Source organism: Oncorhynchus masou, chromosome 12, assembly GCF_036934945.1.
Source record: "Oncorhynchus masou masou isolate Uvic2021 chromosome 12, UVic_Omas_1.1, whole genome shotgun sequence".
NCBI classification, from domain to species: Eukaryota; Metazoa; Chordata; class Actinopteri; order Salmoniformes; family Salmonidae; genus Oncorhynchus; species Oncorhynchus masou.
Window position 1 is genome coordinate 24,062,172 of NC_088223.1, and position 25,922 is coordinate 24,088,093.

General features: G+C 42.9%; 1 protein-coding gene across 1 annotated transcript in view; it reads right to left on the minus strand.

The window, feature by feature from the left end:
* LOC135549729 (enhancer of filamentation 1-like) overlaps positions 1 to 24,157 on the minus strand; it is a 43,314-nt gene extending 19,157 nt beyond the window's left edge. Inside the window, 2 exon segments of the mRNA XM_064979983.1 lie at positions 1,805 to 2,203; positions 23,883 to 24,157. Coding sequence (XP_064836055.1) covers positions 1,805 to 2,203; positions 23,883 to 23,894 — 411 coding nt within the window. The 5' untranslated portion in view covers positions 23,895 to 24,157.
* Positions 24,158 to 25,922: the final 1,765 nt, after the last annotated feature.

Below are 25,922 nucleotides of genomic sequence, written 5' to 3' on the forward strand. Positions count from 1 at the left end.
GATGAAAATCTGCTCCAGAACGCTCAGGACCTCAGACTGTGGCGAAGGTTCACCTTCCAACAAGACACTGACACTAAGCACAATGCCAAGACAACGCATGAGAGGCTTCTGGAATGTCCTTGAATGTCCTTGAGTGGCCCAGCCAGAGCCCGGACTTGAACCTGATCAAAAATCTCTGGAAAGACTTGAAACTAGCTGTATCGACGCTCCCCATCCAACATGACAGAGCTTGAGAGGATCTGCAGAGAAGAATAGGAAAAACTCCCAAATACAGGTGTGCCAAGCTTGTATAGTTATACCCAAGAAGACTCGAGGCTGTAATCGCTGCCAATGGTGCATCAACAAAGTACTGAGTCTGAATACTTATGTAAATGTGATATTTCATTATTAAAATGTATTTATTTATTTTTAGTTACTTATTTACCTTTTTTTTTTCTAAAATGTCTAAAGACCTGTTTTTGCTTTGTCGTTATGGGGTATTGTGTGTAGATTGATGATATTTGTATTTTTTTTTTAAATTAATTTTAGAATAGGGCTGTTACGTAACAAAATGTGGAAAAAGTCAAGGGGTCTGAATACTTTTCTGAATGCACTGTATGTATTTATGTGCTTTTATTGATATACTGTAGCGTATAGGTTATTACACTACAGAAATACACAGCTATACTGTACCGCATGGAACAGAAATAGACATATAGAAGACTGGTGAATCCATTTGCACTGGGCTTGGTTGTTGTCTGTGACCTGAGTATTGTGTTTGAGTGCAGAGACCTAAGTACAGGCATTTGGTGCTGCACTGTTTGCTTTTCCATGAGTTGTGCCCCGTTCAGTACCCTTCTGTGGCTTCCCTGGCCCTACACACAGCTCGCCAACACGCAAAAAAGCCAAATGGGAGTCTTGCTCTCTCTATGCATAAAAACACTGACCTGTTCTGTGGTGAACTAACATCAGGGCACACCCTGTCCACATTTCATTTACATTTGCAGCCCTGCAATCCCTCTGGCCTGTGACTATGTCTGTGTAATGACTTCCATAAGACAGGTCTGAGGCCAGTGGCGTTGCAGGAGAACAGAACGGCCCATGGTTTAAACTGTAAAGCTCCAAGCCCTGTAGTATTTAATGTCTCCTGATGTCTGATGTCTGATGGTGTTCATGGTTTCCAATCCCCTTTGATAATCCCAGAACCCTGCCTGAGGCCAGGGGACCAGCTTCAGCTGAGCAGTAACTCTCTCTCTCTCCCTCTCTCTCTCTCTCTCTCTCTCTCTCTCTCTCTCTCTCTCTCTCTCTCTCTCTGAAGTAAATAATAAAAACATTTTAGGGGGTAGATCATTTCTAATCCCCCATATATTTTTGGGGTAAATATATATATATATATTTATATATACACATACATACAAGTACACATGGAGTGTTTGTATGTTGTCCTGTAGTTCATTCAAAGTAATTGGAGAATCCAGTGTGTTCTGGTAGTCCTAAATAGTTGATTCCAAGATTTGTATTTGATCATGATAGATAACTCTTCGTGTTGTTGTTTGTTTTCTCAGAAGTGGTTACATTCAATGGATTATTCAATTACATTGAACTGATTTCTGATGTGCTGTTTCTTCTTTTTCCATAGTGTATTTCTGTATTGTTTTAGTCATTCACCATAGTGACGGTGTAGGCTCAGATTTTTCAGGGTCTCTATTCTCTCTCTATTCTCTCTCTCTCTCTCTCCTTCTCTCTCTCTCTCTCTCTCTCTCTCTCTCTCTCTCTCTCTCTCTGTCTGTCTCCCCCCTACCCTCTGTCTCTCCAGGTCTCTTACCTTGCTGGGGGTGTTGTCTGCAGCCAGGACGCTCCTCTGTGGAGGGACCTGGTAGACATCCTGCCCTGGAGGCACCTGGTAGATGCCCTGCTGACCCGGGCTCTGGGAGGGCGGCACCTGGTACAGCCCCTGGGACGACGACACGCCCACCTTCTGCTGGTAGGCTGAGCCCGTAGGTGACGATTGGGCGGCCGGGGACTGGGTGTCGAACATGGGACCAATCAGCAGCTTGAGGCGGTTGCCGGGGGCGATGCCCTGGCGCCCATGCAGAGAGCAGAGCCACCATCCCTCAAGGCCGCCCGTGTTCTGCTCAATGATCGTTAGGATGTCTCCCTTCCGGAAGGCCAACTCCTCCGGGGACTCCGGGACGTTGTCGTACAATGCCTTGGCCATCAGGTTCTACAGAGAGAAGAGAGGAAGTCAGTCTACATTTAGAAACATACAGTTTATAGTCTTTTGGCCTGTCACTGCTTAAAGGAAACAAATGTAGGTTGGACTATATGCTAGTCTACAGTGAGCATTGAGCAACATACAGCTGAGTTTTAGCCTAGTTTTAGCCTGTCACTGCTTAAAGGAAACAACTGTAGGTTGGACTATATGCTAGTCTACAGTGAGCATTGAGCAACATACAGCTGAGTTTTAGCCTAGTTTTAGCCCGTCACTTCTATTATTTTTTTATTTATTCAACCAGGCAAGTCAGTTAAGAACATATTCTTATTTACAATGACTGCCTACTCCAGCCAAATTCAGATGACTCTGGGCCAAATGTGCGCCGCCCTATGGGACTCCCAATCACGGTCAGATGTGATACAGCCTGGATTCAAACCAGTTACTATAGTGACAACTCTTGCACTGAGATGCAGTGCCTTAGACTGCTGCGCCACTCAGGGGCCTATATTTCTATGGGAACAACCACTGTTCATAACAGACTGTTCACACTCCTCTTGTTAGTAGAGAGAATTTTGCATGTTTAAACCTTATTTCCTGCAATTGTACACATTTTGTCATTGGGTTCAAAGAAAATGTTGCAGTTTTATTAACGCACATTTCCTTACAATTCTATACATTTTGCCATGTCTAATGTGTATTCATATGACTAATTACAACAATATCTATGGGCTAAAAAACCTAAATAAAAAAACATTTGCTGACATGGGCTAGTTGATCTGGACATTTATGTCAAGTTATAAACACAGTAGCTCTCCAAGGTATACAATGACTGACATGACAAGGGGAACTGATGATGCACTATCCAATTTCGACATTGCACCTTGTGCATTCTACTATTACAACTTTAAAAAGTACGTATTTATGGAGGGGAGGGGGCACCAACCCCTCGCGCCGCCCTGAGGGATCGCTCCCCACAGTGTGGGACCACTGTTCTAGTCCATGGGGTTGTTATGTACAGTAAGTCTTAGGGTGAACTGTCACAACTGTTCAATGTGCAACTTGCAATTACCATGCAAAATTGTATTAGGTCCCATGCCAGATGTCCTTTTGACTGATTTGAACTTGATAGGATTTTCTCATTCCTTGCTGTGTGCTCCAGGGCACGGTTACCCAACTGGTTGGTTGGTGTGCAGTGGTTAAGGATAATGGTTCCCAACCACAGCACTTGAGATACGAAACCCCCACTATTGTGTCTATAGGGGACAAGCACTTAGCCCAAATTGCCTTGGTAAACACATCCATCTGAGCAAACGGACATACAGTATAGAGCAAAATAAATACATCATATAGATATCCTCTGTGCTAGTAAAGCCACTCCAGTGGTATTACTATCTCAACATACAACCACAAATATTATTCTCATCATCACATCAAACCCAGAGATAAACTGCCACAGAGGGACTGTCGGGATTGAGGTCACCGTGTAACACAAGTCCACCAGACTTACTGTTCATTTTAGATGTGATTTTCTTAATTCAGTCAGTCTGCTTTACACACTGTGCTCCTGCTTTTCATTCGCTATGACACCAGAGAAGACTTAGCTGGGTTGCGCTGGGCATAAAATCTGACACCAAATCTGATACAGTACAAGACCATTCATTGCAGTAACAAACAGCTCGTTCTACAGAGCAATGAATAGAATACAAAAACATAGAAGCAGTTTTTAGGGAACACTTGTATGCTGTTCCTGCATATAGTCTCTCATTTAAGAAATCAGGCTAAGTCCCCTCTCTCACACACACTCTTTCTGTCTCTCGCCCTCTCAGGCACACGTTATCGGACCATTTGCTATGTCACTCGGGAAGCCTTCCTCTCAGCCTGACCATTCCCTGACCGTTCCCCGACCGTTCCCCGACCGTTCCCCGACCGTTCCCCGACCGTTCCATGGTCTTTTCCTTTTTCCCACCCACTCTGATTCACAGGGTTCCCATGTGAACCTCTACTAGACCGGTGGAATCCTTATCTCTCACTGGGCATCTGGCTTCACTAACCGTTGTGTCAGTGCCACCAACACTCACTGCACAATTACAGACCACAATTACCCCCCGTCACTCGGCTGCTTGCCTGCACGCCTGAAGCTCCACTTCTACTTGACACCGTAATGTCACGGCATGCTGCTGGCCAATGGGAGAGGATCTGCTGGGATCTGTTCTTGTTCATTGGTAATCTGATGATGAACGTATTACTATTTTATAAGAGGAAGGGAGATAAATGCTGATTATTTTGAGAATGAACTGTCTTGTTAACCCCTAATACGAATATAGACATCTACATAAATCCAATTTCATCTTGCCAAGAGTAAGTAAACTCTTGGCTATAGTGATGTTCACGGTGCTTTTTAATATTTACTGAGTGAGGAGGACTGGAGAGGTATCATTTGTTTGAGGTCACTGCCATAAAAGACATGAAAACAACATCATCCTTTACAGACTGTTGATCTTCCACTAATTACACAGATTAATGTGATCATCTGCCAACACAAATGACCAGACAGTTCATTTTAGCACTTTGCTCAGCTAAGCTCTGAGAGTGTGAAGATAAGAGCAGTGAGATGCTGATGTGGGGCCTAGTGGTAGCCTAGTGGTTAGCCTAGTGGAGTGTTGGACTAGTAACCGGAAGGTTGCATGTTCAAACCCCCGAGCTGACAAGGTACAAATCTGTCGTTCTGCCCCTGAACAGGCAGTTAACCCACTGTTCCTAGGCTGTCATTGAAAATAAGAATTTGTTCTTAACTGACTTGCCTAGTTAAATAAAGGTAAAAAAAATAAAAACACTTCCAAACCACCCATAGTCTGCTAGTGTTCATCTCTGACTGCCAGCATTCAGTTTCCTCTACTGTAGGGGGTCCAATCTGGCCTGCGGGTGGTTTGAATAAATAATAATAATAAAAATATCTACTATGGAATATAAAATGACTAAAACCAAATCCAACCTGTCTAGAATGATAATGGACCTACATTCATACAGTTTCTTGACTGTTTCCAGCTCGCTAATAATCACCCAAATGAAAGCTAGACAGTCAGGGAGCATCGGAAATTCCAAAAATGATGGATAGAGGACTTCTTGATTGTGTTTTTGATGGTGAGAAAATACAACACATTTTCAGTGCAGCCCTTCGGTGCAAAGTTTGACACCCCTGCCCAAGTGTCAACAGCTCAGCCTCACACACATTGCAAACACAATCACACATTTTTTTTTTCTCGCAGGTCTGAAGCACCACCGGGACTTACCCTGACATGACATGCTTTAAACTTATTTTCAATTGTTGTTGGCCTAGTATTTAATCTGAACAAGTGATCCCTTATATGAGTGATTCCATAAACCTCCATTTGTTCAAAACTCTTTATCTAGATGCAGTCTCTCCCTGCTGTTTGATATCGATCATCTCTCTCTCTCCCATAGATGAACGAGACTGTGTACAGAAAAATACCTTCACAAAATGGGTCAGCAAGGTCTTGATGAAGGTAAGAGCTCTTCATGAAGGTAAGAGCTCTTGATGAAGGTAAGAGCTCTTGATGCAGGGAAGAGCTCTTAGTGAAGGTAAGAGGTCTTGATGAAGGTAAGAGCTCTTGATGCAGGTAAGAGGTCTTGATGAAGGTAAGCGGTCTTGATGAAGGTAAGAGGTTTTGATGAAGGTAAGAGGTCTTGATGAAGGTAAGAGCTCTTGATGAAGGTAAGAGGTCTTGATGAAGGTAAGAGGTCTTGATGAAGGTCTTGGTGAAGGTAAGATTGGGACACACAAGACGGCCAGTACATTAATAGAGTAGCACAAATACAACATATACAGTCTGTCATCAGCAGTCATCACTGCTTACTGACAGTGAATAAGCTCAAAAGTTAGACTTCTTAGGAGGTCTGGTGAGTGAGCATGTGGAGAAATGCCTAACAAACACACATCATCTGGAACACAGAGAAAAGGGTGAAACATACACCCACTCACACAAATTCACACTACTACTACTGATCTGTAATTGGAGAAGGTGTGACCGACCAATCAGCGCATGTGTACATATATCCCTGGCATAAACATTGGTTAATCATAATGAGGTGACTCAGCTGGCTGCTTATCCCCCAGTAAACACGTGTTTGCCATTTGTCAGAGGGTTGGGAGGCCCCGGCTCCCGGCTCCTAGGCTGCAATGTAGCCTTACTCTACTCTACATGATGAGAACCAACAGGCTTACTGGAACTTGGTAGTTATCTTTAAACTAGCTGTTAAGTAGCTTGGTGAGAGAGGCATTCCACCGCCTCTCATGACACCAATCATTACTCGGGGCTTTCTGGTCTTTCCCTTACCTAACGTCCCTAATGGCATGGTAACACAGGGTGACCAAGGTTTACTAGAGTTGGAGAGAGATAATGAATCACCTAGGTTTCCCACCAGGTATCTACAACAAACATTCTTCAGTGTGTTGACTGTGTCCGTCGCTTGGCAGGTGGCTTCATCACAAACTGATAACGAGTTACTATCCAGCACCAGTACTTAGATACGACTTTTAAGATAAGAAGTAAACACACACAGAAACAGTTGGTGTCTAGAGACACGTACGCTAATGACTGAAGTGAAAGAAAACCCTGACACGACCTAGTTGGAGATGTGCCTCACGTTTCTCTGTCCTTGGCTAGCTACATCTGGCTAGTGATATATAGCCTTAGCCTCATGCTGTTGTCAGTAGAAAGTGTGGAATAGTGCTACGTTGAGCTATCCAGACCCACACCTGGAGGCTGAAACACACACACGCACGCACGCACGCACGCACGCACGCAGGCAGGCACACACACACACACACACACACACACACACACACACACACACACACACACACACACACACACACACACACACACACACACACACACACACACACACACACACACACACACACACACACACACACACACCTAGCTGTCTAGCCCCTTTCATTCCTCTTAACTTAGACCTAACACTTTTCCATTCATTCTGGAGTGCTCTATGACTCACACACTTCTATATCAACAGGGGTATTTTTCACTGGTGTGTCTCGCCGAAGCACAAATAACAGTTCTCTCATTTGAGTGTGGGAACACGTATACTGAGTTGCTGACCAACTGAAAATAAAAAGCCCTTACGTAACGTTACCACTGAACGGGGCCCCAGCTTTCCTCCCAGTCAATAAGTGTTCAGGAAGGGCTCACTGGGTGGTTCTGGCTCAGCCTCCAGTGTACACATCAACCTAATGAAGGTGGCTTTGGGTATATGAGCTCACAAATACGACAGTCCAAATTCCCCCTCTGCCGCAGCCAACTTCACCACCACGACCACACTGCAGCACAGATCTGTGTCCCAGGGCAATGGGAAGGAGGGAGCAGCAGCCCTATGCTGCGTTCATAACCAAGTGGGAAGGTGGAAATGACCCGTTGTGAAGTTGTAAATACCAGTTGGAGACATTCACGTGCTTTCAAACTAGCTGAGAAGCGCCCGGAATGGCTAATGGCCAGCATGCTGTGTCAACCATAAACTAAAAGTGCAGCTATCATACTTGTTAACAAATAATAGTGTTAAAAAAACATGTTAATAGATAGCTTTATATAAATAATGTTTTGTTGTTGCGTTTAATTGCCGAAAATGCTCTAATCAAGGTAATTTCCTTAGTAGGTCATTTCAGAGGTCAGCATGCGGGAGAAGTCGGAGCTCAGGGATGATAGACAAGTTTCCCAATAGGAATTACCATTTGGAGGGGCATTCAAGGGGATTTTTCCCAATCATATGTGGTATATACAACCTTCCAACTTAGTTATGAACGCAGGGTTAGCTGCATTTAAAGAGACAATGATTTAAACCTCTCCTAAGTCCCAACAACAAGTGCCCCCCCCCAACTGTGAGAAGATCCCGATGTTCCCATGAAGTCCAGATGTGGTACCCCAACCCCAGCAATGGGCTGCTAGTGTGAATATTAGGGCCAGCCCACTGTAACACGTGAGCCCGGGGGTGATGGTGGCACATACTGCATAAGAACGGGTGAACCAGCACATCTCATTTGGCCTCATTACCATAGGTAAATATAGAAAATAATTATAGTAATGACGGTAATGAGGACCTGATGACTATGAACGGCCTGTTCCTCTGAGTGTACACTGCTGCTGAGGCAGAGGGTGAGAGCCAGTTCAAGGTTTTGTCCCAAATGGCACCCTATTCCCTATATAGTGCACTACTTTTGACCAGGGCACATAGGGTTCTGGTCAAAAGTAGTGCACTATACAGGAAACAGGGTTCCATTTGGGACGCAAAGCGAATAAATGGGCCTTGTGAAGGGTTCTAGGTAAAACAGACTAGTGGGACTGGAAGGAAGTTCAGAGATCATGGTAATTTCTTCATTTGGACAGATCCTAGCATACTGCTGACCCTCTGATTACTAAGGCTGTTTAAACGTGAGCCAATGTGCTTGTAATAACATAATTACACAGGGAGACTGGGTAAAACCTCACGTCCTGAGATTCTCTTAATGCCATTAAGTAACCGCCTCACAAATTAGACTTGAACATTTCTAATGTAGCCTACAAGTCTGTATGTAGGCATTACCAACCATCTATCATGGCATGCCACGTTTCTTTTCCTTGCATTAGTGTATGATGCCACATGTATACAGACAGTACAGTAGTGAATCAATACTACAGTCCAGTTACAGACAGTACAGTAGTGAATCAATACTACTGTCCAGTTACAGACTACATTAGTGAATCAATACTACTGTCCAGTTACAGACTATAGTAGTGAATCAATACTACTGTCCAGTTACAGACTACAGTAGTGAATCAATACTACTGTCCAGTTACAGACTACAGTAGTGAATCAATACTACTGTCCAGTTACAGACTACAGTAGTGAATCAATCATACTGTCCAGTTACAGACTATAGTAGTGAATCAATACTACTGTCCAGTTACAGACTATAGTAGTGAATCAATACTACTGTCCAGTTACAGACTACAGTAGTGAATCAATACTACTGTCCAGTTACAGACTATAGTAGTGAATCAACACTACAGTCCAGTTACAGACTACAGTAGTGAATCAATACTACTGTCCAGTTACAGACTACAGTAGTGAATATATACTACAGTCCAGTTACAGACTACAGTAGTGAATCAATACTACTGTCCAGTTACAGGTCTACAGTAGTGAATCAATACTACAGTCCAGTTACAGACTATAGTAGTGAATCAACACTACAGTCCAGTTACAGACTATAGTAGTGAATCAATACTACTGTCCAGTTACAGACTACAGTAGTGAATCAATACTACTGTCCAGTTACAGACTACAGTAGTGAATCAACACTACAGTCCAGTTACAGACTACAGTAGTGAATCAACACTACAGTCCAGTTACAGACTACAGTAGTGAATCAATACTACTGTCCAGTTACAGACTACAGTAGTGAATCAATACTACTGTCCAGTTACAGTTAGTGAATCAACACTACAGTCCAGTTACAGACTACAGTAGTGAATCAACACTACAGTCCAGTTACAGACTACAGTACAGTAGTGAATCAACACTACAGTCCAGTTACAGACTACAGTAGTGAATCAACACTACAGTCCAGTTACAGACTACATTAGTGAATCAATACTACTGTCCAGTTACAGACTATAGTAGTGAATCAACACTACAGTCCAGTTACAGACTACAGTAGTGAATCAACACTACAGTCCAGTTACAGACTACAGTAGTGAATCAACACTACAGTCCAGTTACAGACTACAGTAGTGAATCAATACTACAGTCCAGTTACAGACTATAGTACAGTAGTGAATCAATACTACTGTCCAGTTACAGACAACAGTAGTGAATATATACTACAGTCCAGTTACAGACAGTACAGTAGTGAATCAATACTACTGTCCAGTTACAGACTACAGTAGTGAATCAATACTCAAGTCCAATTACAGACTAGAGTACAGTAGTGAATCAATACTACTGTCCAGTTACAGATTACAGTAGTGAATCAATACTAAAGTCCAGTTATAGACTACAGTACAGATACCCTTCCTCTATCTGACCTAAATAACTTGTATGTACTGTATATGTCAACTGATATATATGTATGTAAGCATGAAATTGATAGATGTGACTGTAGGCCTATGGTATAGGTATCTTTGTCTTCTCGGTGTCTAGTCAGTACAGAACCTTTTCTATTTATATATTTATTTTTAAATGTATGTAGCTCTGTCCTTGAGGTGTTATTGTCTGTTATTGTTATGTTTTATGTTTTGTGTGGACCCCAGGAAGAGTAGCTGCTGCTTTCACAACAACAGGGTTCTAATAAAATACAATAACAAAATGACGCACAGTTCAGACATTGAATCTATGGGAGTCGAACTAAATAGAAATTAAGAGCGGGCTGGCACAGTGAAAAACTGTGCTTGGTGTACTGATTGGTTCATACTGTTAAGAACTTTGCTTGGTGTACTGATTGGTTCATACTGTTAAGAACTTTGCTTGGTGTACTGATTGGTTCATATGGTTAAGAACTTTGCTTGGCGTATTGATTGGTTCATACAGTTAAGAACTTTGCTTGGTGTACTGATTGGTTCATATGGTTAAGAACGCTGTTTGGCGTACTGATTGGTTCATACTGTTAAGAACTTTGCTTGGCGTACTGATTGGTTCATACTGTTAAGAACTTTGCTTGGTGTACTGATTGGTTCATATGGTTAAGAACTTTGCTTGGCGTACTGATTGGTTCATACTGTTAAGAACTTTGCTTGGCGTACTGATTGGTTCATACTGTTAAGAACTTTGCTTGGTGTACTGATTGGTTCATATGGTTAAGAACTTTGCTTGGTGTACTGATTGGTTCATATGGTTAAGAACTTTGCTTAGCGTACTGATTGGTTCATACTGTTAAGAACTTTGCTTGGTGTACTGATTGGTTCATATGGTTAAGAACGCTGTTTGGCGTACTGATTGGTTCATATGGTTAAGAACTTTGCTTGGCGTACTGATTGGTTCATACTGTTAAGAACTTTGCTTGGTGTACTGATTGGTTCATATGGTTAAGAACTTTGCTTGGCATATTGATTGGTTCATACTGTTAAGAACGCTGTTTGGCGTACTGACTGTCTCAGCCTCCAGTATTTATGCTGCAGTAGTTTATGTGTCGGGGGGCTGGGGTCAGTTTGTTATATCTGGAGTACTTCTCCTGTCCAATTCGGTGTCCTGCGTGAATCTAAGTGTGCGTTCTCTAATTCTCTCCTTCTCTCTCTCGGAGGACCCCACATAGCCTGGTTCCTCTCTAGGTTTCTTCCTAGGTTTTGGCCTTTCTAGGGAGTTTTTCCTAACCACCGTGCATCTACACCTGCATTGCTTGCTGTTTGGGGTTTTAGGCTGGGTTTCTGTACAGCACTTTGAGATATCAGCTGATGTACGAAGGGCTATATAAATACATTTGATTTGATTTGATTTGATATGGTTAAGAACGCTGTTTGGCGTACTGATTGGTTCATATGGTTAAGAACTTTGTTTGGCATATTGATTGGTTCATACTGTTAAGAACGCTGTTTGGCGTACTGATTGGTTTCATACAAGGGAGGGAATCCAACCCAAGTATAGATGTCACCCACCAACTTCCTCCTCTCATCTGTGATTCACACTATTCCGCCACACAAAGGGTCATGACACCTAGCGATACTATCACTGAAATCACCACCCCCACATAAAACAGCATGGCAACTGTACCTTCAACAGGATATGATATTCCATGTTGGGTCTAACTGCAATGCATGCTGAGACAAACCACATGCCATACATTTCACCTTGATATTTTGGCATGATGTCTTCTAGCACCAAATGGAAGTCTCAGTTAATACAGCCTGTGGGTCAAGTTTCAGAAGAAATGTCACATGCTGGGAATACACCTTACAGTGAAATGCTTACTTACAAGCCCTTAACCAACAATGCTTTAAGAAAAAAAAAGCATTAAGTAAAAAATAGAAAATAAAAGTAAGAAGTAATTAAACAGTAGGAGGCGACATACAGGGGGTACCGGTACAGAGTCAATGTGGGGGGGCCACCGGTTAGTAAAGGTAATTGAGTTAATATGTACATGTAGGTAGGGTTAAAGTGACTATGCATAGATTATAAACAGAGAGTCACAGCAGAGTAAAAGAGGGGTCTGGGTAGCAATTTGATTAGCTGTTCAGGAGTCTTATGGCTTGGGGGTAGAAGCTGTTTAGAAGCATTTTGGACCTAAACTTGGCACTCTGGTACCAAGTTGCCATACCAGGCTGTGATGGAAATAGTCAGGATGATCTTGATGGTGCAGCCATGCCAAATCTTTTTAGTCTCCTGAGGGGGAATAAGCTTTGTCGTGCCCTCCTCGTGACTGTCTTAAGTGTGTTTGGACCATGACAGTTTGTTGGTGATGTGGACACCAAGGAACTTGAAGCTCTCAACCTGTTCCACTACAACCCCGTCGATGAGAATGGGGGCGTGCTCGGCCCTCCTTTTCCTTTAGTCCACAATCATCTCCTTCATCTTGATCATGTTGAGGGAGAGGTTGTTGTCCTGGAACCACACGGCCTCCCTGTAGGCTGTCTTGTCGTTGTCGGTGATCAGCAAAATTGATGATGGTGTTGGAATCGTACCTGGTCATGCATTCATGAGTGAACAGGGAGTACAGGAGGGGACTGAGCACACACCGCTGAGGGCCCCCGTGTTGAGAATCAGCGTGGCGGATGTGTTGTTCCCTACCCTTACCACCTGGGGGCAGCCCGTCAGGAAGTCAAGATCCAGTTGCAGAGAGAGGTGCTTAGTCCCAGGGTCTTTAGCTTAGTGATGAGCGTTGAGGGCACTATGGTGTTGAACGCTGAGCTGTAGTCAATGAATAACATTATCACATTGGTGTTCTTTTTGTCCAGGTGGGAAAGACCAGTGTGGAGTGCAATAGAGATTGCATCATCTGTGGACCTATTGGGGAGGTATGCAAATTGGAGTGGGTCTAGGGTTTCTGGGATAATGGTGTTGATATGAGCCATGACCAGCCTTTCAAAGCACTTCATGGCTACAGATGTCAGTGCCACAGGTCTGTAGTCATTTAGGCAGGTTATCTTAGTGTTCTTGGGCACAGGACTATAGTGGTCTGGTTGAAACATGTTGGTATTACAGACTCAGTCAGGGACAGGTTGAAAATTTCAGTGAAGACACTTGCCAGTTGGTCAGCACATGCTTGTAGTACATGTTCTGGTAATCCTTCTGGCCCTGTGTTCTTGTGAATATTGACCTGTTTAAAGGTCTTACATCGGCTATGGAGAGCTTGATCACACAGTCGTCCGGAACAGCTGGTGCTCTCCTGCACGTTTCAATGTTACTTGCCTCAAAGCGAGCATAGATGTAATTTAGCTCGTCTGGTAGATTCGTGTCATTGGGCAGCTCGGGGCTGTGTTTCCCTTTCTAGTCTGTAATAGCTTGCAAAGCCCTGCCACATCGACAAGCGTTGGAGTCAGTGCAGGCCTGTTTGATGGTTTGTGGAATTTCTTATAAGCTTCAACATTCAAGGAGAGTCCCACTCCTTGAGTCCCACTCCTTGAAAGCGGCAACTCTACCCTTAGCTCAGTGCAGATGTTGCCTGTAATCCATGGCTTCTGGTTGGGGTATATATGTACGGTCACTGTGGGGATAACATCATCAATGCACTTATTGATGAAGCCAATGACTGATGTGGTGTACTCCTCGATGACATCGGAAGAATCCCAGAACATATTCCAGTCTGTGCTAGAAAAACAGTCCTGTAGCTTAGCAACTGCTTCATCTGACCACTTTCTTATTGACCGAGTCACTGGTTCTTCCTGCTTTAGTTTTTGCATGTAAGTAGGAATCAGGAGGATAGAACTATGGTCAGATTTGCCAAATGGAGGGCGAGGGAGAGCTTTGTACATGTCTCTGTGTGTGGAGTAAAGGTGGTCTAGAGTTTTTTCCCCCTCTGGTTGCACATTTAACATGCTGATAAAAATGAGGTAAAACTGATTTGAGTTTCTCTGCATTAAAGTCCCCGCCCACTAGGAGCGCCACCTCTGGATGAGCGTTTTCCTGTTTGCTTGTGGCCGTATACAACTCATTGAGTGTGGTCTTAGTCAGAGGTCGACCGATTATGATTTTTCAACACCGATACGGATTATTGGAGGACCAAAAAAAGCCGATACCGATTAATCGGACAATTTTTATTTATTTATTTGTAACAATGACAAGTACAACAATACTGACTGAACACTTATTTTAACTTAATATAATACATCAATAAAATCGATATAGCCTCAAATAAATAATGAAACATGTTCAATTTGGTTTAAATAATGCAGGAAAAGGTTTTATTTTATTTTACTAGGCAAGTCAGTTAAGAACAAATTCTTATTTTCAATGACGGCTTAGGAACAGTGGGTTAACTGCCTGTTCAGGGGCAGAATGACAAACTTGTACCTTGTCAGCTCAGGGATTTGAACTTGCAACCTTCCAGTTATTAGTCAAACGCTCTAACCACTAGGCTACCCTGCCTCCCCAGTATCACTGATCTTTAATAAGCTTACATATCGGCCACACGGCCTTCGTCAGAGCTTTTGGGATTTTTTGAAAGTTGCACCATTATGTGGACCTAGTCCCTCCCACATCCGTTCTACACATCGAAGGGAGTTGGAGACAAAGGAAAAATAAATAAGTGCTAGGCCGTGTGGCCGATACGTAAGTTTATTAAAGATAGGTGATACTATCAAGAGCAGTGTGCGGTTTCCTTTTTCCTTCATCTTGTTCAATTGTTGCCATGCACCTGCTAATTAGATTGCTCAGATGTGCGAGTGCCTTTTGAATTTTGGTCTAAATAATGCAAAAACAAAGTGTTGGAGAAGAAAGTAAGTCCAATATGTGCCATGTAAAAAAGCTACGTTTAAGTTCCTTGCTCAGAACATAAGAACACATGAAAGCTGGTGATTCCTTTTAACATGAGTCTTCAATATTCCCAGGTAAGAAGTTTTAGGTTGTAGTTATTATAGGAATAATAGGACTATTTCTCTCTATACGATTTGTATTTCATTAACCTTTGACTATTGGATGTTCTTATATGCACTTTAGTATTGCCAGTGTAACAGTATAGCTTCCGTCTCTCTCCTCGCTCCTACCTGGGGTCGAACCAGGAACACATCGTCAATAGCCACCCTTGAAGCAGCGTTACCCATGCAGAGCAAGGGGAATAACTACTCCAAGTCTCAGAGCAAGTGACGTTTGAAACGCTATTAGCGCGCACCCCGCTAACTAGCTAGCCATTTCACATCGGTTACACCAGCCTAATCTCGGGAGTTGATAGGCTTGAAGTCATAAACAGCGCAATACTTGAAGCACAACGAAGAGCTGCTGGCAAAATGCACGAAAGTGCTGTTTGAACGAATGCTTACAAGCCTGCTGCTGCCTACCACCGCTCAGTCAGACTGCTCTATCAAATCATAGACTTAGTTCTAACATAATCACATACAGAAATACGAGCCTTAAGTCATTAATATGGTCGAATCCGGAAACTATCATCTCGAACAGGCAGTCTCCTCGTGGAGTGCAATGTAATCAGGTGGTTAGAGCGTTGGACTAGTTAACTGTAAGGTTGCAAGATTGAATCCCCCGAGCTGACAAGGTAAAAATCTGTCATTCTGCCCCTGAACGAGGCAGTTAACCCACCGTTCCTAGGCCGTCATTGAAAATAAGAATGTGTTCTTAACTGACTTGCCTAGTAAAATTAAGATTAAATAAAGGTGTAACAATTTTTATTTTTTTTAAATGGCCAAATCGGTGTCCAAAAATACCGATTTCCAATTGTTATGAACACTTGAAATCAGCCCTAATTAATCGGCCATTCCGATTAATCGGTCGAACTCTAGTCTTAGTGCCAGCATCAGTCTGCGGTGGTTTATAGACAGCTACAAAAAATATAGATGTAAACCCTCTTGGTAAATAGTGTGGTCTACAGCTTACCATTAGATATTCTACCTCAGGCGAGCAAAACCTTCAAAATTCCTTAGATTTTGTATCCCTGCTGTTGTTTACAAATATACAGTACATAGACCAGCACCCCTTGTCCTACCAGAGGCGGCTGTTCTATCCTGCCGAAAAAGTGTAAAACCCGCCAGCTGTATGTTAATAACGTCGTCCTTCAGCCACAACTCTGTGAAACATAAGGCATTACAGTTTTTAATGTACCGTTGGTAGGATATACGTGCTCATAGTTAGTCTATTTTATTATCGATTGATTGTATGTTGATAGGACCGATGGTAAAGGTAGATTACCCTCTCGGCGACGGATCCTTACAAGGCACTTGGACCGTCGTCCACGATATCTCCATCTTTTCCTCCTGCGAATGACGGTGATGAGGGCCTTGTCAGGTGTCTGGAGTAAATCATTCCCGTCCCGACTCGTTGAAGAAGAATTCCTCCAGTACGAGGTGAGTAATGACTGCCCTGACATCAAGAAGCTCTTTTCGGTCATAAGACATGGTGGCAGAAACATTATGTACAAAATATGTTACAAATAACGCGATGATATATACACAATAGCACAATTGGTTACGGGATCGTAAAACGGCGGCCATCTCCTTCGGCGCCATCATGACTACCATGAGATCTTTTCACATATCAAAGGTAAAATCTTCTATGGTTGATAGAACCCTTCCAATTTGATGTATCCAGTATTTCACAACTTCCACCAAACCAACATTCCACCAAGACAGCAGTAAAAGTCCAGATGAAAGCTGTATGTTGTGGGCAGTGCCAGAATTACAAGTAAAACAACATCTAAAGAGCTCCACTGACCAAAATCACAGAGTTGAGTCAGACAGCCTATTACGTAAAACAAACGTCTTCTAGACCCTTAGGCTTCAGTTCATTAGTGTTGGGTTTATTGTCATATTGAGGTAACTCGATGTCCACCGCTCTCCTCTCCGTTTCCTCCCCATTCCTCCTTTAACCTGCAGCAGCACTGAGGGATCTACTGCAGTCAGACCAGGATCCACCTTGCCTAGTCATCACACGACAACACCAGCTGCCCTGCTCTCATTCTGTCTGGACACGTAGTCAAAAGACACCCTCTACTACAGAAAACAAGATAAGAAAGTTACACTGGGGTATATTCTTTCAAATGTGTATCGAATGGCCTTCTCCGGAAGGGCTTAGCCTAGTAGTATATTGTGTAATGCAGTCCTTGACATAATTGCAAGTCATGCCAGAGCTATTTCTACTCTCAACTAATGTTACGGTATTCATGTGTTCAAAGATAGGTCTCAGCTCTGGAGAGGGAGGGGGTACTATTGAGAGGAAAGGGGGTGTAGTAGATGCCAAGGGGAGGGGATGGGAGTGTATCCTTGTTACCCTTGGAGATATAATCCTTCAAAGCTATTGGCTAAGACGTACGATACGTTTATGGTATCTCTACAGGACCACAATTCATGGCTTCACATAGAAACAGAAAACGAGCTCTAGATTCACTTCACACTGTCTGATCAATTTCACACTCCCCAAAGAGGTCACAAAAATATAAAATGTCCTCCTCCGCCATAAACGGCCCAGAACATTTACTCTGTGAAAAGCAAGATATTTGCTTGTTTGCCAAGTTAAACGGGTAGAAATTATGCAAACAACTAATTTGATAGAACCCAAATTCTATCTGCAATATTAAAACTGTATACAAGGCATTGTGCTGTGAAAGCTGAGATGGAAGAATGCCAGCAGTGTGGACCCCCCGTGGCTGGACCCCCATGTTCGCAGCTGACAAGGTCCTTGTAGTTTGACATCAAGACAGAGTCACAAATGGCTCCCTATTCTCTATATAGTGCACTACTTTTGACCAGGGCCCATATTCACAAAGCGTCTCAGAGTAGGAGTACTGATCTAGGATCAGTTTTGCCTTGTATGTCATAAGTAATAAGAGCGGGGACCTAATTTTAGATCAGCACTCCTACATGACGGCGCTTTGTGAATATGGCATCTGGGCCTATAGTGCTCTGGTCAAAAGTAGTGCACTATACAGGGAACAGGGAGCTATTTGGGAAACACGCTAATGACTGTCCAATCTCCACAGGGATGAACTAAGCTGACAGGGGCCTTGCTAGCTAGACTACCTCTGAAAGGATCACCCTGTGAAATGCTTGGCATTCTTAAGGGAGAAGAGCTCTTTTTGCACAATGCCACACACACACACCACACACCACTGAAAAGACTGTGAACTCTTGGTATGCCCCCTGGCAGGGGACAACCCTTGTAGCCAATGAGAGGAGGCACCTTGAAACAATCAAGTGCATCTTTTAACTAACCTTTCCTCCATGCACAATTGCACATTCCTCCAGAATGTTTTTTCTCATAGGAAGCTCCTTGACCCAACCGCCCCACCCCACCCCCCATCCCTCTATACACCCAACTCTATTTACACTCCCTCCGCCTACCCACTTCCTATTTCTTTCATTTTCTTTCCCTTTCAATATTAGAAAACCCCCTCCTCCCTCCTCAATCACTCTCTCGCTGAACAATGTTTTCTCTCCGCTCTCCTCCGCCCCACTCTCTTTGGACCACTGCCTGGAACCTGAGACCGTAAAAAAAGAGAGCGAGACAGAAAAAAACACACCCCAGAAGAACTTTGGTTCACCTAATCACTCTTCACTGGTTTTGGAGCTATTTCTGCCATGGTTATGTAAGTCTCAAAAGAACCAGTGAAAAGGGGGTGGATGGTGTAAGACTATGGGACGGGTGTGTACTGTGTATATGTCCGTGTGTTTTGGATAGGGTGGGAATGGGTCTCCTTTCCTCTCGTCCCAGAAAATAAAATTTGCGTCGTAACACCCTTAAATGCCAAGGGCCACATCATTCAAACTCTCTTGCAATTAAATTAAAATGGGCTTTATTAGCATGGGAAACATATGTTTACATTGCCAAAGCAAATTAAATTAAAATAAACAAAAGTTAAATATATATATATAAATATAGCTCTCTCTCTCTTGCTCTCTCATTCTCTCACTCTCTGTCATAAACCCCCCCCTCTCTCTGTCCTCCCTCCCCCCATTTCCGTGTTATGAATCCCTTAACCCTACTCACTTAGTCAGTGAGGCAGCCAGAAGTCTCTGTCTGTACAGACTCGTCCTGGGGGAGATTACGTGCATTAGAGGACCTATGGAAACCGAGCCCTTCCCCTCACACCTGCCCACCTGTCGGAAAACATCTCTGATGTCACAGACAAAGGCTACTGCCGGATACACCGACCAGTAGCGTTGTGTAGGTAAAATCAACTGGGAAGCTAAGTCAGAAAAAAAGCCATATTACAACCTGTGTTGTGATAATTGTGTTGTTGGCTCTGTAACCTCTTAGTTCATATGCCTTGTCACCGTCATATATAGGCCCAAGGTCGAGACAATAAGAAGATACAGTGGCTGAATAAATTCAACTACACCTTTGTTTCATCACAAAACCGGAGAGCAACATCTGTCCGGTGGAGTCCACAAAGCATATTGCAAGTAACAAACAGTTACATAACCTACAGCAGGGTCAATCAAGTTAACACAACTTTTGATTTAAAACACTAGAGTTACTGCAAGTCGCAAAGAAAACAGGAGCTGCCTCCACTATTCCAGCTCCATTTCAACTTCAACATCTCAACATCATCAAATCCCCTATGCTTAGTCTAATACAGTGACCACTAAAAGATTCCGAAAAAGATTTAGCCCAATCAACATAAGCTAAATAGCATATGTGTGTGTGCTTAAGTAGAAAAAACAACGTCAATGCCATCCTCCTCTCTTTCATGTTGACGAAACGGTCTATGACATACAATACACGCTTTTAGTTTTTGTTGTCCTAGGCTACCTGGCTAAAATGCTTGCTCGCTAGCCTAACTTCCTTTCATGGGCAACGATTAGCTAGTTAACATTAGTATAATACATATAGCAACATATTGAACTTCCATCTGCTCATGCCAGAGGCACAATGTATGAATTTATGATTGGATCAGAATTGGCATTATAATCACTGGCCCAGTACAGAGAATTAAGTAGAACCACAAGTCCAAATCCCTATCTCCATCCATGGCTAATTTAGGAAAGGGACCATTTTAGCTACGGAGGACAACAACACAACAAGAGTTTTGTTCTGTCAATGACGTTTGGCTTTTGTAACCTTTATTTAACTAGGCAAGTCCGTTAAGAACAAATTCTTATTTACAATGACGGCCTACCCCGGCCAAAACCGGACGAAGCTGTGCCAATTGTGCGCCGTCCTATAGGACTCCCAATCACGGCCAGATATGATACAGCCTGGATTGATGTGATCTGATTGATGTGATCTGATTGGATTCCATTTATACTTTTTTGTTTGTGCCAGGACCATTCACATTTGAGCTCACTCAGTTTAGCTCAACGCTGATTGGCTAATTGTTGTATATTTTTTTAATCAAGGGATGCCAAATGCTCGCTGGCTTCCCTTGCATTCAGTGATACGGGCAGCAACAATATAATACTATTTTTGACCAAACATGATCCAGCCACTTAAGCTCTACTTGGACACATAGGATGCATTCCAAAATGGCACCCTATTCCCTATATAGTGCACTACTTTTGATCAGAGCCCTATTCCATATATCGAGAGTTTGGGACTATTAAGGTTCTAGCTGCATTTTTGTCAAAATGTAGTTATTGATGTAGCCTTGTTCTGTTCAATGTTCTCTACCTATATAGTACTCTAAAAACCTAAATTCATGTTGTTAAGTTCAAAAGAATACAGATTAAAATTGCTGACACAAATCAAAACGACGAGGGTTCGGAACTTTGAAGAAAATAATCATCTTTTTGCAGATAGAACCTTATAGTCCCAAACTCTCGATGCAGTCGACTACTTGTGACTGGCCCCTGGTCAAAAGTAGCACACTATATAGTAGGGATGCACGATATATCGGTGAACATATTGGAATCGGCCGGTATTAGCTAAAAATGGCAACATCGGTATTGGCCGATGTCTAGTTTAACACCCCGATGTGCAAAACCGATGTCAAAGCTGACGTGCATATCTACATAATGTAGGTACATGATGTAATGACGCCACGTAAAATGTTGTGCTATACTTAACTTCAGCGCTTCAGCGCTATGAATAATTCACCCTCAGTAAGAGTGTATAGGGACATCTGATAGAGAGGACATAAAACGTCCTGTAAATATTTAACTGAAATAAAGTGGGCTACATCACAAGAAGCAGGCTGTTAACTGTAAACCTAAGTGGCTGACTCAGGAGCAGAGAGCAAATACATTATGGCTACGTCCCAAATGTGCACCCTATTCACTATGTGGTGCATTTCAAAGGGAATATGGTGCCATTTAGTGAAGGGTGAAGGGATAGTCCGCGACTGACCTATCCCAGCCTGGTGTGCATCCGCCCTTTCCCTGCACTGTTGCGTAATACAGTGAGGTTATCGCAGAATGGCGTTGGTTGTGGCAGGCTGACTGTATTATTGCTAAGCTCTTTCAGACAGAAGTGGGAGAGTAGAGAGAGGATAGGTCTACTGCATCAGAGGGTATGGCTGGCAGCATACCAATCCAAGCCCAACAGGGCCTGATAACAAACCCTGTAGCCCTGACCTACACAGCCCTATATTACTCTAGATAGCTTGTGGATAGCTGGAATGCGGTTTTAACCAATCAGCATTCAGGATTAGACCCACCCATTGTATAAAACCCTATATTACTCTAGGAATGAGGAAACCAGGTTAGAAGAACAGACCAATAATGCAACATACTGTACATAGGCATGCCGCAAACACACATAGCACACATGACGACGCAATCACTAGGCCCTTGGGGAAAGACTGCATGTGCCATGCGCTCAGAAGTGTGAAGTGGAATTCAGCCAAGTGAGTTATCATCTACCACTAATCTAGATTTGGGGGCTTTTCACTTTGATTAAAGGCCAAACCAAGCCTCTACAGCATTTTGTTAACTTTACACTGAAGTCATTGGCTCTTGATACTACTGAATCACCAGGAAACTACTTCACAGCTTTGCAAGAGAGAGCTGTGAGTTCTGGCTTTTCTAATATGGTATTATGACACAGACTTCAGACCCAAGCACATGTCTCCAATAGAGAAGAAAAGAGGACGGAGTGAAATAACACGTAGCTGGGAAAGCACATGGGTGGTTATTTCAGTAAGTACAGTACCATAGAGGAATCCAAACAGCACAGACAGTTTCATAACGGTTTGCCAGCTCTCTTGCCAGGTGCCCTACATTCCCCAGATAGTGTGAAGTAGACAAAAACATTCCATTCAAGAAGATCTGTGAACCTCATACCATAGTAGGAAGTTGATCTTCCCATAAGCTCCAGACAGTGCCAGTGTTAATGGTGAATGAACAGAATAGAACTATACAGAGGCCAGGTTTCCTTGGCTTGAGATTTAAGAGACAGACAGCCCCATGCCTTCAAGGCAGGGTTTTATGTTAATGCTGACACAGGCCCTGATTGCCAGCGCAATCTCAGTTACTCCTTACTTTACAGAGCTCATGGACAGTGCAGTCTATTGATTTATACAATCTAAGCAGCTTTAAAAAAAAACATGAATAGGCTAAATTCTAGAAACATTTATGAATTATGACTGGGTTGCATGTTACAACAGGCTGAGGCCAGTCCACCATACAAGGCAGAATTGAACACATATGATGGCAGTGCTTGGACTCACAGGTCACACCCTCAAAGTAGAAAGGTTAAATCCACTCCACTGAATGTCTCGTTTGTTCGTCAGTCCTTGAGTGTAAACAAAATGTATTTCCCAAACAATGCTACAGGCAAGGTCGAATGGGCAGCTGGGAGAGAACGCAGCGAGAGATTGAATGCGCCAAAGTATCCTTAAAGTGCTGCTAAGTAACCTGAGTCGATGCAATTATTTATTACCCGCGATGAAGGCGCAATGGCGTTCACTGTCAACGCATGGTCTTTTGATTGCCCCATAATAAATCATTACTCACCCGTCAGAATAAGCATGGGAGAGAGAATTCTTAGATAGGCAGCTGCTATTCATTTCCCTGGATCCAAACGTCACTGCGTTAGTTATATAGTGTGGCTTTAAATCCCACATAGCCCACGTACAGAGAAAGTAACGGGACCTATATGTATGCCAATGTAGTTCACAATATCCTTGTGTATGACTTGTGGAGACCAAAGACCGAACCAAGAGTAGACCACAGAGTATCATCTCTGCGTTGACAGCCCAAGTCTGCGGTGGGCTGAATGCAATCTACTTATGTAACATTGTTACAACAAAAGATTGATACAACGGTTTAACATTGTTACAACTATGTTGTTACAACAATGTAATGTTACAGCATCCATTGACATAATCAGTCCATCATTTCAATGCTCTGTTTATCTTCAAAGAAACGATGACTTGATGATTGCTATTGTATTCACTCTATGGAACATTGCTTTGTGGTTAAAAACTGTTATGACTTTTTCCAATAAAGTTTATTCTAGAAGAGCCAAAATATTGTTGTTACACTAGGTTATGGTGACAAACCCAATACATTCATTACACTCTCATCACGGAGAATTTCTGGAGAAGTAATTTCATTGCATTGCATTAAGGCGAGTCACTTACTTTGTACTTCATTTTGAGCGCCGACAGCTCGTCTTCTCTCAGACTCCGGGAAAGTGTGAAATATCCGCTTTCGCGTCAAAGAGAACACATCTGAATGTTGCAACGAAACGTTTTCTTTGCGATCAAACAGCCATGAAGAGTTGGTAAATGGTAAAGACAATAAAAAGCGAATGTTTCCTTCAATGATTTCCAATCCAGTTGCCCGTATCACTGTGGTTCTGCAATATACTTCTGCTCGCCCGCTGTAGGAGAATGCGTTTACTTACTACATGACTCCCTCTTAGCTCATTTACATAATGCGGGTCTCATTGGTCAAATCCGTACTGGTATCCCCCCCCCCCCCCACCGAACGTCATAAAATGAATGGTCTGCTAACAAGATAATTTCCATGCCTATTGACTAGAAGCAAGGACCAAAATGTATTGCATTTTAAATCAAGGTCTTATCCTTGGTGCAAGGTACAGAAGGCTAATACTATGGCCTACTTAGAAAAGTCTTTAGAATTCTATAGGCACCACATTGAGAGCAGAAATGCAGTTCGACCAGCAGAGCTCACCTGATGCTCTCGAGCTAGGAATTACATTACATTACAAGTCTTACTGAGCAAATGGCCTATCAAAGAGTCAAGTGTTATACCTGAGGAAAGCAGCCACTGCCGTGTCATCCACACCAGGTATTCTTAACACTTCGGGTGTTAACTGGTTCTGACAGGGGGGATGAAACAACAGAATACATTCATTTTCAATGAGAGAGAAGCTAAGTCGGTGAGAGAACGTTGTGTGATGTGAGCATGTCCTAGGGAGAGTGAACAAGGTGGGAAGTCAATTGAGGAAAGTGGAACTGTATGCAAATATTCCACAACATCGCAGCCTTTGGAGGTCAGACCGTTGGAGCGCTCAGGGGACAGGAACACAGCGCTCAGGGGACAGGAACACAGCGCTCAGGGGACAGGAACACAGCGCTCAGGGGACAGGAACACAGCGCTCAGGGGACAGGGACACAGCGCTCAGGGGACAGGAACACAGCGCTCAGGGGACAGGAACACAGCGCTCAAGGGACAGGAACTTGTTTGATTTCATCATCATTGATTTCATCATCACTGAACAACATGAAGTGGCTTTGAAACCAAAGTAGATTTCCAAAATATGGTAGAGATGGTGAAGGTGAATTTGTGCAAGCAGGACATGAGTGGAGAAAGAGTGGGTGAAGTTGGAGCAAGACATCCCAGAAGGCTGTCTAAGTTCTGTGTCCATCAAGTACATCATCGAACCAACTTACCCAATATGACACACACACACACACACACACACACACACACACACACACACACACACACACACACACACACACACACACACACACACACACACACACACACACACACACGTACGTATTTGAGTATCAGCCAGAAGAGCATTTGGCCTACCAGTTTTGAGGTTTATGTGATGGAGGGAGGCAAAGGAAGTAGTAAAGTATGATGCTTTTATCAAGATCAGGCTCCAACAGAGTTTCAGTTTCTATAATGATAGATTGTTATTCAGCAATTTAATAAACATACGTTTCTGAACTATTTATAAATTATCCATGTCAAAAAAGTGTTAGGCTTGGTTGTTTATCAGTAGCTTCTACTTTTTGTCTCGACATTGAGTGGACTTTAACATAATATTCACGATAACTTATCTTTTTTTCCCTGATAGACCCACACATGGACCTTGATCATGCTGTTTTGTTGTTTTATCGCCCAGTAAGTTCAACCACCCAACAGCATCTGCAAAGAAAACTCTAAATCAGCCCCCCAAAACAAATGCTCTGCCTAACCACCTACTTTTCTTAAGATGTAATGGTAAATGTATTCTTCAATTATAGACATAAGATGATGAGTTATTGTGCTTATAACGGAGTAATCAACAAAACACAACCTAAACAACTTTTAATCAAGTGGACTTACCCAGTCGTTGTGTGTGCAGTGTAGTAGTGTAACAACGCAGATGAGACTTAGAGCATGAGGTTCATACATACAGTAAGAAAAGAGAGGTGAGA